This window comes from Trachypithecus francoisi, unplaced genomic scaffold (assembly GCF_009764315.1).
Source record: "Trachypithecus francoisi isolate TF-2019V2 unplaced genomic scaffold, Tfra_2.0 Lachesis_group10, whole genome shotgun sequence".
Taxonomy (NCBI): domain Eukaryota; kingdom Metazoa; phylum Chordata; class Mammalia; order Primates; family Cercopithecidae; genus Trachypithecus; species Trachypithecus francoisi.
In genome coordinates this window covers 118,517,162-118,530,259 of record NW_022681455.1, presented here as the reverse complement: position 1 = coordinate 118,530,259, position 13,098 = coordinate 118,517,162, and the positions used below count along the sequence as shown (strand labels likewise).

The window sequence follows — 13,098 nt, the reverse complement described above, 5'->3', positions numbered from 1 at the left end:
AAGCATTTGTTGATCTCTTCTTCTATTTATTTATACATTCATTGATTCACTCACTCACTCAATAATACATGTAAGCAACTTTTACTGGGCTCCCGCTGTTAGAATATATACAGGAGGGGCCTATAGAACAGGAAGGCTCTGGAGATTGTGGGGAAGATATTCATGCCCACAGAGATCCTATTCTCGCAGATCCCCGCTCTCTTCAGACAAGAATGGCATTCCTTGTATTTGCAAGTTTGCAGGATTAACTTATCTTAGCAAATATCTCAATTTTTCTACCCCCAAGTTCACCCTAGCAAAATTTAGGCATTGCAGCGTGTGTCAACAGCTGGGTCTTGTGTCCACAGTGTCACTAACTAGGAAACTGCATGTACATCTCCTGGGTGTGGAGACTAAGTCAGCTTCCCCATGCAGCTGAGTCTTTATGTGACTATGCCCTTCAAAAGCCCTCATGTCATATCCAAAATCCAGCCCGCTACCAAGGTGCATCCAAAATGATCAGCTTAGCTTCCTGCCTAATAGAGCTCTTATCTGCACAGGGGTGTCCTCTTAAGTCTCACCTGAAAGTTCAAAACAAAGTAATTAGGACAGTGGATCTCAAACCTAAGTGTGCACTGTAATAACCCGCAGGGTTTATTAAAACAAAGATTGCAATCCTCCCCTTATTCTCTGATTCTGCAGGTCTGTGATGAGGATTTGCATTTCTAATGTTTGTTTCCAGGTGCTGCTGCTGCTGCTAATTCCAGCTCCACACTCTGAGAATTACTGATCTAAGCCAGTTACTCAGGAGCCAAATGGGCACTTCTTGTTGTTGTTTTTTTTCTTACAAATTAACTAATTTGTTCTGTAAATATCCAGCAGTGGGCACCGCACTAGGCATGGGAGGATGTAGTGTATTGCTTTCTCCTCTTTTTGGAGCGTATAAAAGGCAGATATTTAACAATAATTACGCAAATAAATGTTAAGTTGAAATGTGGTCTCATGCCACTAAGGGGCTCTAAAATTGTGTAAATTGAGAATTTTCCCAATCAGGGCTATCAGAGAGGCATCCCTGCGGAAGGGAAGGAGTTAAGTTGGTAAAGAGTGAAGGGAATAGTGTCCTAGGTAGAGGGAACAGCATGTGCAAAGGCCCTGTGGTCGAGGAAGACTGGGAAGCCACCAGTGTGGCTGGAGTATGAAAACAAAGGGGTGCTTGCTTTGAGGTTGGGCTGGAGAGGCAGGTGGGAGTTGAACCACATGACTCTTGGTTGCTGGGCTTCAGAATGGTGGTCAGGTCTTCACCTTGCATTATGGGCCGGGTAGTTGTGTTCCTATCTCCCTCACTTCTGCCAGGGTCTGTTTTCTTCCAAGTTTCCTCACTCTTGTGGGAGTGGGATCCTGCTCTGCTTTTACCAGCCAGCCCTCCTGAGCCATCAAGTCATCCCAGTGAACCGCATTTCCCCAAGACCTCTCCCCTTGCCAGCAGGATGCCCACCTGAGGTCAGAAGCAGCCTCACCAATATTAGGCCGTGCATACCTCCTGCTTGTACCCCTGATGGGTCTGCCCAGCCTTGAATTTTCATCCCCGATGCTCCTCACATCTGCGTTCTACTTGGCGGACCACATTCCCTCCCACAAACTGCCAGTCATATCTGGTTGTATTAGCCCCACCTTGACCTGTTGCTCTGTCTGCTGGACTCCGTTTCTGCAGAAAAGCAGGGCATGTCCATAGCCAGCAGTGGCCTATAAACTCCTATGCACTTCCCCATCTTCACCTCCCACCCACAGCTCAAGGCATTTGGCCTTTTGATTGTCCCTAGAACTTTCTGACCTCAGGGCCTTTGCATGTGCTGTCATTGCTGCCTGGACAGCCTTTCCTCTGTTCTCCTTAGAGCTGGCTCCTTCTCATCCTTCAGATCTCACTCACATACGATCCTCCCAGAGGAGCTGTAACTAATCACTCCACCTGAAATGTATCTCCATTTTAGTTTCCTTTATACTTTAGTGTCTACACTGGAGAGACTTTTTAGCATGTACCATAGGTTATAATTATTTATTTATTGACTTTCTTTTCCACCAAAATTTAAGCCCCATGGGGCATGTTTGTGCTGCTTATGATAATATCTGCAGCCCTTCTCTTCCTGCTGGATATAGTGTTGCTTCTCAAGAAATAGTGATTGACCACGGGAATGCACAAGTGTTTCAATGACTGGGCAACCGAATGAATGAAAGACGATGAAGAAAACAGTTTAAGACTGCTATTCTGTGTCTCTATATGTGTGCTTCCTTGGAAAGGAAACTCACATTTCAGAACTCTCCTATATAACAGCTATTTTGTAATTAACCCTCACAAAAAGCCTATGAGGCAGGCGTTTTAACTCCACTTTTTAAAAAGTGAAATCAAGGCTTACAGATGCAGCAGTCTTGCCCAGGCTTACGTAACTAGCACAGCTGGAATTCAATTCTAGGCCTAGTTTAACCCCAAAGATGACGGCTTTTTCACCACTCTGAGTTTAAGACTTCAATAAATGTTCAAGCCAGTGTTAAGGATGGAAGCGTCACTTTAGCAAGCAGCTCTGAGAAGCAGGCAATTTAATTTAGTCTTTGAAGAATTCAGGCTTAAATTTTATCTTGAGATAAATACACATACATTCAGAGTCTGATTACATTTGATCACAGTCTGACCTGGATCAAACATCTAGACCAAAAGATTTCTGTTTTCAAGCTGGTTTTCCCCCAGAGTTTATAGGAGAGACCCAAGTTCAGAGTCCCACAAATTTACCCTTAATTTCCAGCCACTGGATAACCATTTTCTGAGTGTTTACTACATGCTAGGCACTGTGCGTGCTGAGTTGGGAATACACAGACAAGGCGGAAGTTTACCATGACCATCCAGGAGCTCATGGGCTACAAGAGGAGACATCTATAAATGGATCAAACACAGAGTGATCACTGCTCCAGTAGAGCAACTTACGAGCATTGGAAGATGACCCTCTGTTGAGGGTTGGCAGCAGAGGGAACCAGAGGGAACAGGATGTGCAAAGCCCTATGGTGGGAGGAAGACTGGGAAGCAGCCAGTGTGGCTGGAGTATGAAAACAAAGGGCCGATTGCTTTGAGGTTGGGCTGGAGAGGCAGGCGGGAGTTGAACCACACGGAGTCTTGGTTGGTGGGCTTCAGGTTGGTGGTCAGGTCTTCACCTTGCATTATGGGCTGGGTAATTGTGCTCCTGTCTCTCTCGCTTCTTCCCGGGTCTGTTTTTAGAGCAGATATTGGCCAGGTGACAAAGGGAAGGCACTTCTCAGAGAATAGCATCACAGCTTGACCTAGGACAGTGAGAAGGCTTTGGGACACTAACCATGGCAATGAGGACGCCTGGCCACTGGCTCCTTCTAGAAGGACCCTAAGACTGGCTATCACAACCAACAGCTAACATGGAGGTGGGTAGGCAGGGGAGAGGGATGGCTCAAGGGCAACACAGCACTGGGCTTAGGAATATACATTTTATATCAGTGTTAAGCATTCAGTTCTGCTACTTACATGCTATGTGACCTTAGGTGAGTTACTTAGCCTCTCTGTGCCTCAGTTTCCCCAACTGTGTAAGGTGATGATGGTGATAACACTCACGTTTTCTTTATGAAGCTTGAATGAATTGATGCAAATGGGTCACAGAGCCCAGTTCACGGTAAGCTCTGGGTCCATGCTAGCTTTGACTGATTACCATTTTTCAAAATGCCCCAACTTCAAGTCTTCTGGTTGAGAAAAGGGCATGAAAAGAAAGAGTATGCAAAACCTCTCCAACTCAACCTTCAGGGTGGGGGGAGACACCGGCCCAGAAATTACTGGAGTTGAGGCTTGATGCTCTTGACCTTCCGAAGAGAATGTGCTACACTCTTGAGCGCTTACTATGTCACAAGTAGAATGCTAAGAACTTCCTAAGTGTTTCATCATTGGGACTAGGTCTTGCTCTGTGGCCCAGGCTACATTTATGCCTCATGCCGATCCTCTGACTCTGGGGCCATCATTATCCCTATTTGATGCACAAGGAAAATGAGACTCAGTGAGGTCAGGTGATTCGCCCCAGAGCCCACTGCATAGAGTGGGAAGACCTTAGTTGGTTCCATCGCATCTAGAAACCAGGTAAGGGCATCAAAGGCGAAGTAGGGTTTCGTAGGGTAAGTAGTAGCCAACCCCGAGGCGACCACCACTGTCACTTCTGTGCCATGCAGGTACCCGGCAGGGATGAGCAAAGCTGGGGGGTGCTTCCTTGGGCTTAACACTACAAGGAGACACTTGTGGGTCTCCTTCACATTCAGGCCACCTGCCCCCTTCCACACTTCTCTCTCGGCATTTCTACAGTTGAATCACATGCATGTCTGGGGGTCAACAGAACCACAAATCCTCTCCTTCTTGCCGTCATTGCATCCTTTTGAAGGTCAGCGGTCGCGTGGAGGGTGGGAGGAGGGAGAGGAATTGGATTCTGAGGGGGAGAAGTTGGGCAGAGGCAGATATCATGTTCAGGACCTGAGGGTGAGGATGCTTTTGCTCTTTCTGTCAAACCATTCCAGCAGCTATTGCTCCTTTCAAGGGTAGAAATGTTCCTTCAGGTAAGAGTTTCAAAATGGAAACACACTCCATCTCTGTTGAATCATGACAGATCCCATAAAAGGATTGTACTGACCTGGACTCAGCTGGATCTATTTAGAATGTTCCTGGTCCCATAAGCAGCCTTGGTTCTGGCCCTGTCTCAGTTACACCCACACTGAAAAGCGCTGCAGTAGCCCTTTTAATGAAATAATCATGAAAATCACAAGTGGAGCTGGAAGGCTCATCAGAGGAACAAGGACCATCCTCATCATTTCTGTGCCCCCCGACTCTGGTTTCTGGGGGGGTTCACCACTGCCTGCGTATGTATAATTATTACATGAAAGCAAAGAAGGTGGGGCAGAAGGCCAAATGCAGCAATTCCTTTGTGTGTTTTTTCCTGCTGCCATAAATCTCTGCGGATTTAAAAAGCAAACACAAATAGCCCCGGCTCGGGGATTATATGAGCCAAATTCAGCAGCAAGATATTTCAGAGTTGCTGATCCAAGACCTTCATGTCTGTCCTTCCTGTGTCCCCAGCCCCGGCCCCTGGATGGTGAATGCTGCCTCTTTCCTTCTTGCCCACACAGATCAGGGAAGAATTTCTCTTGAGTGGCGGTAGGTTCCAACAGAGCCAGTGCTGAGAGAGAAACCCTTTGACCTTGCCAAGAAACGAATTCCCCTTTATGGTGATGTTGCTGTCCAGCTGGGTCTTTGGCTCTCCACTCATTTTTCTCTTTCTGAATCCCTTTTTCTCAGAAGTCATCTGTGCCACAGCTTTAACCATCACAGAATGAGACCATTTCCGAGTGCCTGGCCCTTAGTAGGCTTTGCACAGGGTGCCAAGCACAGTGCCTGGTACACAATAGGCTTCTAATAGAGGACTGGACACAAAGCCTACTCCACCATAGGCTTCTCACAGAGTGCCAAGCATGGCAGCCAGCACGTGACAGGTTTCTCACAGGGGGCCAAGCCCAGTGCTGATGTGTGGTAGGCTTCTTGGTAAGTGTTTACTATTAGTAGTTCCCATATGTACTTAGCAATACTACCTCCAGGAATCCTTTCTAGATCCCTTTGTCCCTATTCTCTCCAGGTGATTAGACTCTTATTAATTTCCACCAGTTTTAAAATAAGCTCCTATTATGTGCCAGGCATCGTGCTAGAAATGCAGGAGGTCGGTCTGATCTCTGCCTTTTCTGAGCTTATACCCCTTGGCTTCACCTATGACTGGGATCTGCAAGATTCAAGTCATTTGAACAATTAGCTGCTCCCCCTCGATCAGGAGTTTGAATCTTTCCTCTGTGGACTTTGTGCTCCTTTGGCTAGAGATTGTGCTTTATCTCAGTTCCCTAACTTCCAGAGCCAGCTCATGTCAGTCATTTGGAAAACGCTCGAAGTGGGTGGTTGTTTTTTTCATCGTTGAGACTGAGTCTTGTTCTGTTGCCCAGGTTGCAGTGCAGTGGCATGATCATAGCTCACCGCAGCCTCAAACTCCTAGGCTCAAGAGATCCTTCTGTCTCAGCCTCCCAAGTAGCTGGGACTACAGGTGTGCACCACTACACCCAACTAATTGTTTTTCAGAGATGGGAGTCTCATTATGTTGCCCAGGTTCGTCTCAAACTCCTGGCCCCAAGTGATCCTCCTGCCTTGGCTTCCTAAAGTGCTGGAATTATAGGCGTGAACTACCACACCCAGCCTAAGGGAGTGGCTTTGTACTCACTGGAGCTCCAGTCCCACCTTCCCAGGCCTGTTATGCAGGCCCCCTGGAGTTCTCACTTTCACACTATATTTATCTTGTCTAAAGGAAGTCAAGCTTCCATTGCTCATTGTCTAACAACAACAAAAAGGAAAAGAAGTCTTGGTCTCATCTTGCAGTATTTTCTCTAGTCATAGTCATTCTGTCTTGTTCTCCTTCAAAATCACTATAGGTACTTCCTCTCCCTTCCCCCTTCTGCTACTCATTCTCCTGATTTTGGAGATCTCTTCTCTCACTCATCCTGTACATGGCAGCCAGATCAGTTTTTTTGTAGATTCGCCTTTCAAAAGAGTGTTTAAGTGCTTCAAATCTGCAAGGAACTCTACATTTCTGACATAATGCAATGTTTACTCCATTTAAGAGCTTTCAAGAGCCTCATCAATCTAGCCCAGTTCTCCACCAGGGTCTGGAGACATTTCATATTTTCATGACTTGAAGGGCAGGGGGGTGCTACTGGCATCTAATGGGTAGAGACCAGGGATGCTGTTCAACATCTACAATGCACAAGGTGGCGCCCCCTGACAGCAGAATGAGCCTGCCCCAAATGTTCACAGTGCTGAGGTTGGAAGCTCTGATCTAACCCCGTCCTACCATCTGAACACCTCACAAAACCACATGCTTTAATACAGGCAATCTGGCTTCCTCCCTGGCTGAGGAGCAAGCTGCCCTCACTTCCTTTGTGAGAGTGAGTGTGGGTGCTAGAAAGATCACAAACTCTGAAACTACAGCCACCCGGGACTGAGTCCCGTCACACCTATTTGTGTGACATTTACTTAACCAGGCTTGCCTTACCTCCCTCTGAAAAATAAGCACAGTGTTTACTTCATAAAATGTGTAAGACCCCAAAGAGAGCTCTCACGTGTTCTTCAGGCTTCCATTTAGGCATTGCTCACCTGTGCCCCCACACTGCTCTGTGCTTCCCTATCACCTGTCAACCCCATCGTCTTGCAGGGGGATTTGCTTGTTTTGCTCACCACTGTATTTTCATAGTCTGTTTGTAGGCATCACTAATATAGATGGTCCTCCATTTACAATGGCCTCACTTAATATTTTTTCAACTTTGTGATGTACCCATACAACCATTCAATTTCTCACTTTCAGTACAGTATTTCGCAAGCATTAAGAACCCTGAGTTGTGTATACCTGACTGCACACAACTCGAGGTTTTCAACACTTTATTGTAAAATAGGCTTTGTGTTAGATTATTTTGCCCAACTGTAGGTTAATGTAAATTTAGGGTAGGCTAAGCTAAGCTATGATATTCAGTAGGTTAGGTGTATTAAATACATTTTTGACTCATGGTAGTTTAAACTTATGATGAGTTTACAAGGATGTAACACCATTGTAAGTTGAGAAGCATCTGTACAGGAATAAATGAAAAAACAAAAGGTCTGAAATAATAATGTGTACCCATTTCCCACCCAATGAAGTTTTAAAATGTTGTGTATTGTGGGGGGTTTTTTTTCTTTCTTTCTTTTTTTTTTTTTTCTTTTAAGATAGTCTCGCTGTCGCCCAGGCTGGAGTGCAGTGGCATAATCTTGGCTCACTGCAGCCTCCACCTCCTGGGTTCAAGCAATTTTCCTTCCTCAGTCACCTGAGTAGGTGGGATTACAGGCGTGCACTACCACACCCGGCTAAGTTTTGTATTTTTAGTAGAGACGGGGTTTCACCATGTTGGCCAGGCTGGTCTTGAACTGCTCACCTCAAGTGATCTTCCTGTCTCGGCCTCCCTGAAGTCCTGGATATACAGGCATGAGCCACTTAAGCCCGGCCTTAAATATATTTTTGACTCATAATATTGTAAGCTTCTGATGGGTTTACAGGGATGTAACTCCACTGTAAATCAAGAAGCATCTCTACATGAATGAATGGATGAATGAATGAACAAATGGTCTGAAATAATACTGTGTACCCATTTCTACCCAACGAAGTTTTAAAATGTTTGATTTTTTTAAAGGCAGGTTTTTTCAATAGCTTTATTGAAATATAATTGACATACAATAAACTGTACATATTTAAAGTGTACAATTTGATGAGAGATGAAATACGTTCACACCTGTGAAACCCTCACCACCGTCCACGTAATGAACATATCCTTCACACCCAAAAGTTGCCTCGAGTCCTCTTGTAAACCAAGAGGAGTTTTGCAGAATAGAAAGCTGATAGAATCACACACCTCCAAGGCCAAATCTAGTCCTACCTCTCAGTTTCCTTATCTGTAAAATGAGGAATGTTCACCTTGCAGGATTGTCTCAAGTGCACATAAAATGGTCTAACTGAACTCGTAGCAGGACGGCAGGAGATCAACAAAGCGTGGCTATTATTATCTGCCCTGTTCTGTCCAAGATTCCCTTGTGTGGATTCTCTCACGCTTCCCTCCACCTACTGAAATCGATTGCAACCTTCAAGTGCGCCTGAGGGGCTGTCCATCTTGACATGCTCTCTCTGATCTTTCTCTTTTCCTTATTTCTAAAGCTCTTGCAGTTAGGTACACACAACTCAAGGTTTCTAACGCTTTGGCTTGGTTTCACTCATAATCATCTCTCTCCTCCTAAAGAGAGAGAAAGTAACTGATGTAAAGGTTAGGTCTATATCATAAATATGTTTTTTTCTATTGCCTTTACAACACCTGCCTCAAGGCTGAGAATGTGTTCAAAGGAGGCTTCCTGATTCACCTGCTTATAAAAGAGTTTTCATCTCCAGAAATTTTATCTTTTTATTTTTTTCTGATTCATTGTACACATAATAGTGTAACAATATCTGTGATCAAAAAATAAAGAGAAATAACTCTGCATTCCACTCCTATTGCATGTTGGCAGTTGGATATTTTCCCTTTCCTTTCATTTTATGTCTACATGCACCGAGAATTTGTACAAAGCTGTGATCACAGAGTAGATGGAATTTGGCATTCTGCTTTTTTCACTCAATGTGCTACCATGGGCATCTTTTTCATTTTGTGGCTGTCTTCATAATTATCATTTTTTAAGGGACTGCACAATACTCAAGTATGTGGGTGTAGCATAATCGACTGAACTGTTTCCCTTCTGTTGATTGTGGAGGCTGTTTCTGAATTTTCACTATTGCAGACAATGCTGTAATTCACTCTGTCAACATGTGCTGAGCACTTACAATGAAGCAGAAGCAGTGTTTGGCTCTGTAACAGGCAGCCTTGTACCTGTAGCTTTGCTCTTCTTATTTCCTGAGTGTAGGTTTGCTGGGATGGAGGGTCATGTAAACGTATTTGTAACTTTCTGGGCATTCTGAGTGTAATCCCAAGATCTCTATTTAAAAACACAATGAATTGTGGGAAGTCACCTTTGAAGGAAGTGAGGGTGAGGTGGGTCTCAAATGCCTCCTATTCCTCTGACATTAGCAGACACCAGTGATTTGGGGGCTAAGAGAGTAGATCTAAGGCAGTGGGAAGATGAGAGGATGGGAAGGATGCTGAGGAAATGGGGCAGGCAGGAGTTCCCTGGTTACGGGCTATTAGTTTTTCAGAAGAGATGCCATCTCCCTTCTCTTCCCACTCCCCACATCCTGCCAGCTGCACTGGCCTCCTTTCAGGTTCATAAGTTCAGCAAGCTTTTCCCGATGTGGGACCCTAGCCCATGGCATCCCTGCTAGTCAGAAATGCTCTTCCTTTGGCCAACTTCTCACCCCTCAACTCTCAGCCAAAATCCCACTCTATGATTGACAGTGTTTCTGATTTCTCCATCAGTAAGTATTCGCTAGCACCTTGCATTTCACTACCAGAGCACATGTCAAAAATGTGAATCAGTTACTTCTCTTTATGGTTTTATTTTTTGTCCCCTCTCCTTCCATTAAGACTATGTTCCAGAAGGACCGTGACTCTCAAGGTAGTATTGCTGGATCTCTGGCCCTGGCACAGTCTCCAGGCCATCACAGACACAAAGCACAGATGTATTAAGCAATTGTATGCGTGCATACATGAAAGAATGCTTGCAAAAATATCACATAAGGAAGTCAAAGAAAAAATGACTGAAGGGACAATGATAGTTCATTTTCCAGACCACAGCTTAAGAGACTTGAGTTAAAGATAGGAAGAACTGACCGGACGTGGTGGCTCATGCCTGTAATCCCAGCACTTTGGAAGGCCGAGGCGGTCGGATCACGAGGTCAGGAGATGGAGACCATCCTGGCTAACAAAGTGAAACCCCATCTCTACTAAAAATACAAAAAATTAGCCAGGCATGGTGGCGGGTGCCTGTAGTCCCAGCTACTCGGGTGGCTGGGGCAGGAGAATGGTGTGAACCTGGGAGGCAGAGCTTGCAGTGAGCGGAGACTGCACCACTGCACTCCAGCTTGGGCAACAGAGTGAGGCTCCGTCTCAAAAGAAAAAAAAACTACCTGAGAGCTATGGAACTGGGCAAATGGATGTCCTCAGAATTAGCCTGCCGCCTCTAGATATCTGAGAAACAGAGTGTCAACTTCTAATATCTAGCTTTAAGCTTTCCTTTCACATCCTGCTGGAACTATTGGGACAACCTTAAATTATATGCAATGCTCTGCATTCAAAATTTAAAAATAAATCTGAAAACTCAGACCATCAGAACCCCCTCCTTTTTAAGAAACTTCCCAAGTTTCACCAAATCTGTTCTAAAACTATCACTTCAAATAACCAGCTCTCCCATCCACCTGTCCTTCAGTTTTCCCAGCTTAATCTGTGATTTGAAGAAAATTGTTTCCTTTTTGAGACAGGCTTTTGCTGTCTGTCACCCATGCTGGAGTGCAGTGGCATGATAGCTCACTGCAACCTCTACCCCCAGGATCAAGCAATCCACCCACCTCAGCCTTCTGAGTAGCTGAGACTACAGGCATGCATCACCACGCTCAGCTAAGTTTTGTCTTTTTGGAGGGGGGCGCAGCTAGAGATGGGGCTTCACCATGTTGGCCAGGCTGGTCTCAAACTCCTGGGCTCAAGTGATCTGCCCTCCTTGGCCTCCCAAAGTGCTGGGATTATAGGCATGAACCACTGTGCCCAGCCTTGTTTCTTTATTATGATTCTGTCTGGACTACGTAATACCTTTGTACATAGTAATTTGTGTTGGAAAATGAGAATGCCGAAACAATGGCTCTGGCCCAAATCTGAATCCTCTCAGAAGCTGTGAGTGGCACAGACCCTGAGAACAAGCCTGGAGCCCAGAGCAACAGCCAGAGTGAGACACACAAAATCATCTGAAACCATGATGGCAGCTGGGTCTCCATCTGATTCTCTGTGTTGACACACATGTGGCCATGATCAATGACTTCAGAATCACAGGTTATAAACCACCATTCCCCCAGGTGACTGCAACAACCAGCACACGATCTTATGGTCCCAGCCTCCCTCCTCCCATCCATCCCCTCTGCACCACCAGTGATTGTTCAAAACTCAAGTCAATCATAGCTCCACTTCAGTTCATCAGTGGCTCTTGGTCACACCCAGGTTGGAGTACACATTTGCTAGATTGGTGTACGTGGTCTTTATGTCATTCTGATACCTGTTTCCTTGCTCAGCCTCACCTCATGCCCCTCCTTCCCTTTCCCCCCAGGTGTCCCTGTGCCAATACCTATAATTAGATGAGATAACAAGACATCCCTGGACTTGCACCCCAGTAAGCCTTCTTGTAGTTCTCCCAGCCTCTGAGGCTACTGAGTTCCTCAGTATGTATGCACAAGACTTTCCTTTCCCAGAGCAGCCCCCTCCCTGCCCCTTTCTTCCTATAGGTAATTCTGGCTAATGCTTCACTCGTCAGAGAGGTGCTATCTGTACAGGAAAATCACGGGCTCCAAAGTTGAAATGCCTGGCTTGACTCTAGGCTCCACACTTTACTGCCAGTGCCAGGCCTTTCTGGGTGCACACAATGACAAGGTTTCTCAATTTGCTTTCCGTAAGGTGTAGCCAATGACCTGAGCAGTAGTGCTAGACTATGAGAAGGGTGTGTGTTCTTTCTGGGACTGGCCCATAAAACCTCCTATTCATGACCCTTTGGTGCTCTCTGCTCATCTGTTGGCTAGAAGCAAAGGACCTTAAGACCCAAGATAATAGTGGAACCATAAGATGAAAAGAGCCTGAGTCTCTCAATGCTCTTACAGAAGATCATCCACCAAATATCCACCTTAAGCTGTCATGTGAATGAATAAGAAATAAACTTCTATGCGTTAAGATGGTCAAACAGGAGCTAGCGTAACTTTAATACATTAGCTTTGCCAGTTACTTAGCCGATTCGTTCCTTGGTGATAATGGGGTTAAGAGGATTAAATGAACTAATTCATTTGAAGTATTTGGTTCAGAGCTAATAATACTAAGCTCCCAATATATGTTTGCTATATATTACTATTATTATTATTATTATTATTATTATCCCTCCTTTAAATAAGTGCTACTGCTTTTTGAGAGCACAGCAAGGGCCAGCCTGGTGCTTTTTCAAAAGCAAACATCTTACCTTTTAACTTCTTGCACATAGTCTGCATTTCTGTCAAAGAGGTGGGTCACAGAGTCTTTGATTGCTTCATGCTTGAAAGTAGAGGCTGTTCCAAAGACAGTCACATTGGGGACAGTGGAACACAGCTGAGCCACAGCTTGACCCTGGAAGGAAAAGACAATAGCTATATCACACATAGGAGCCACCAGCTCATAGCCAGTCTTGCTGGGTGTAGAGCAGGATTTCTCCATTGGCACTATTGATTTTTTTTTTTTTTTTTTTTAGTGATGGAGTCTCACTCTGTCACTCAGGCTGGAATGGAGTGTGCAGTGGTGTGATCTCGGCTCACTGCAACC

General features: G+C 45.2%; 1 protein-coding gene across 1 annotated transcript in view; it reads right to left on the bottom strand.

The window, feature by feature from the left end:
• The window catches only part of VAT1L (vesicle amine transport 1 like), a 194,737-nt gene that overhangs the window by 106,572 nt on the left and 75,067 nt on the right, over nt 1-13,098 (bottom strand). Inside the window, exon 5 of the mRNA XM_033219858.1 lies at nt 12,764-12,906. Within this exon, the coding sequence (XP_033075749.1) occupies nt 12,764-12,906 (143 nt within the window). The remainder of the gene's footprint in view (nt 1-12,763; nt 12,907-13,098) is intronic.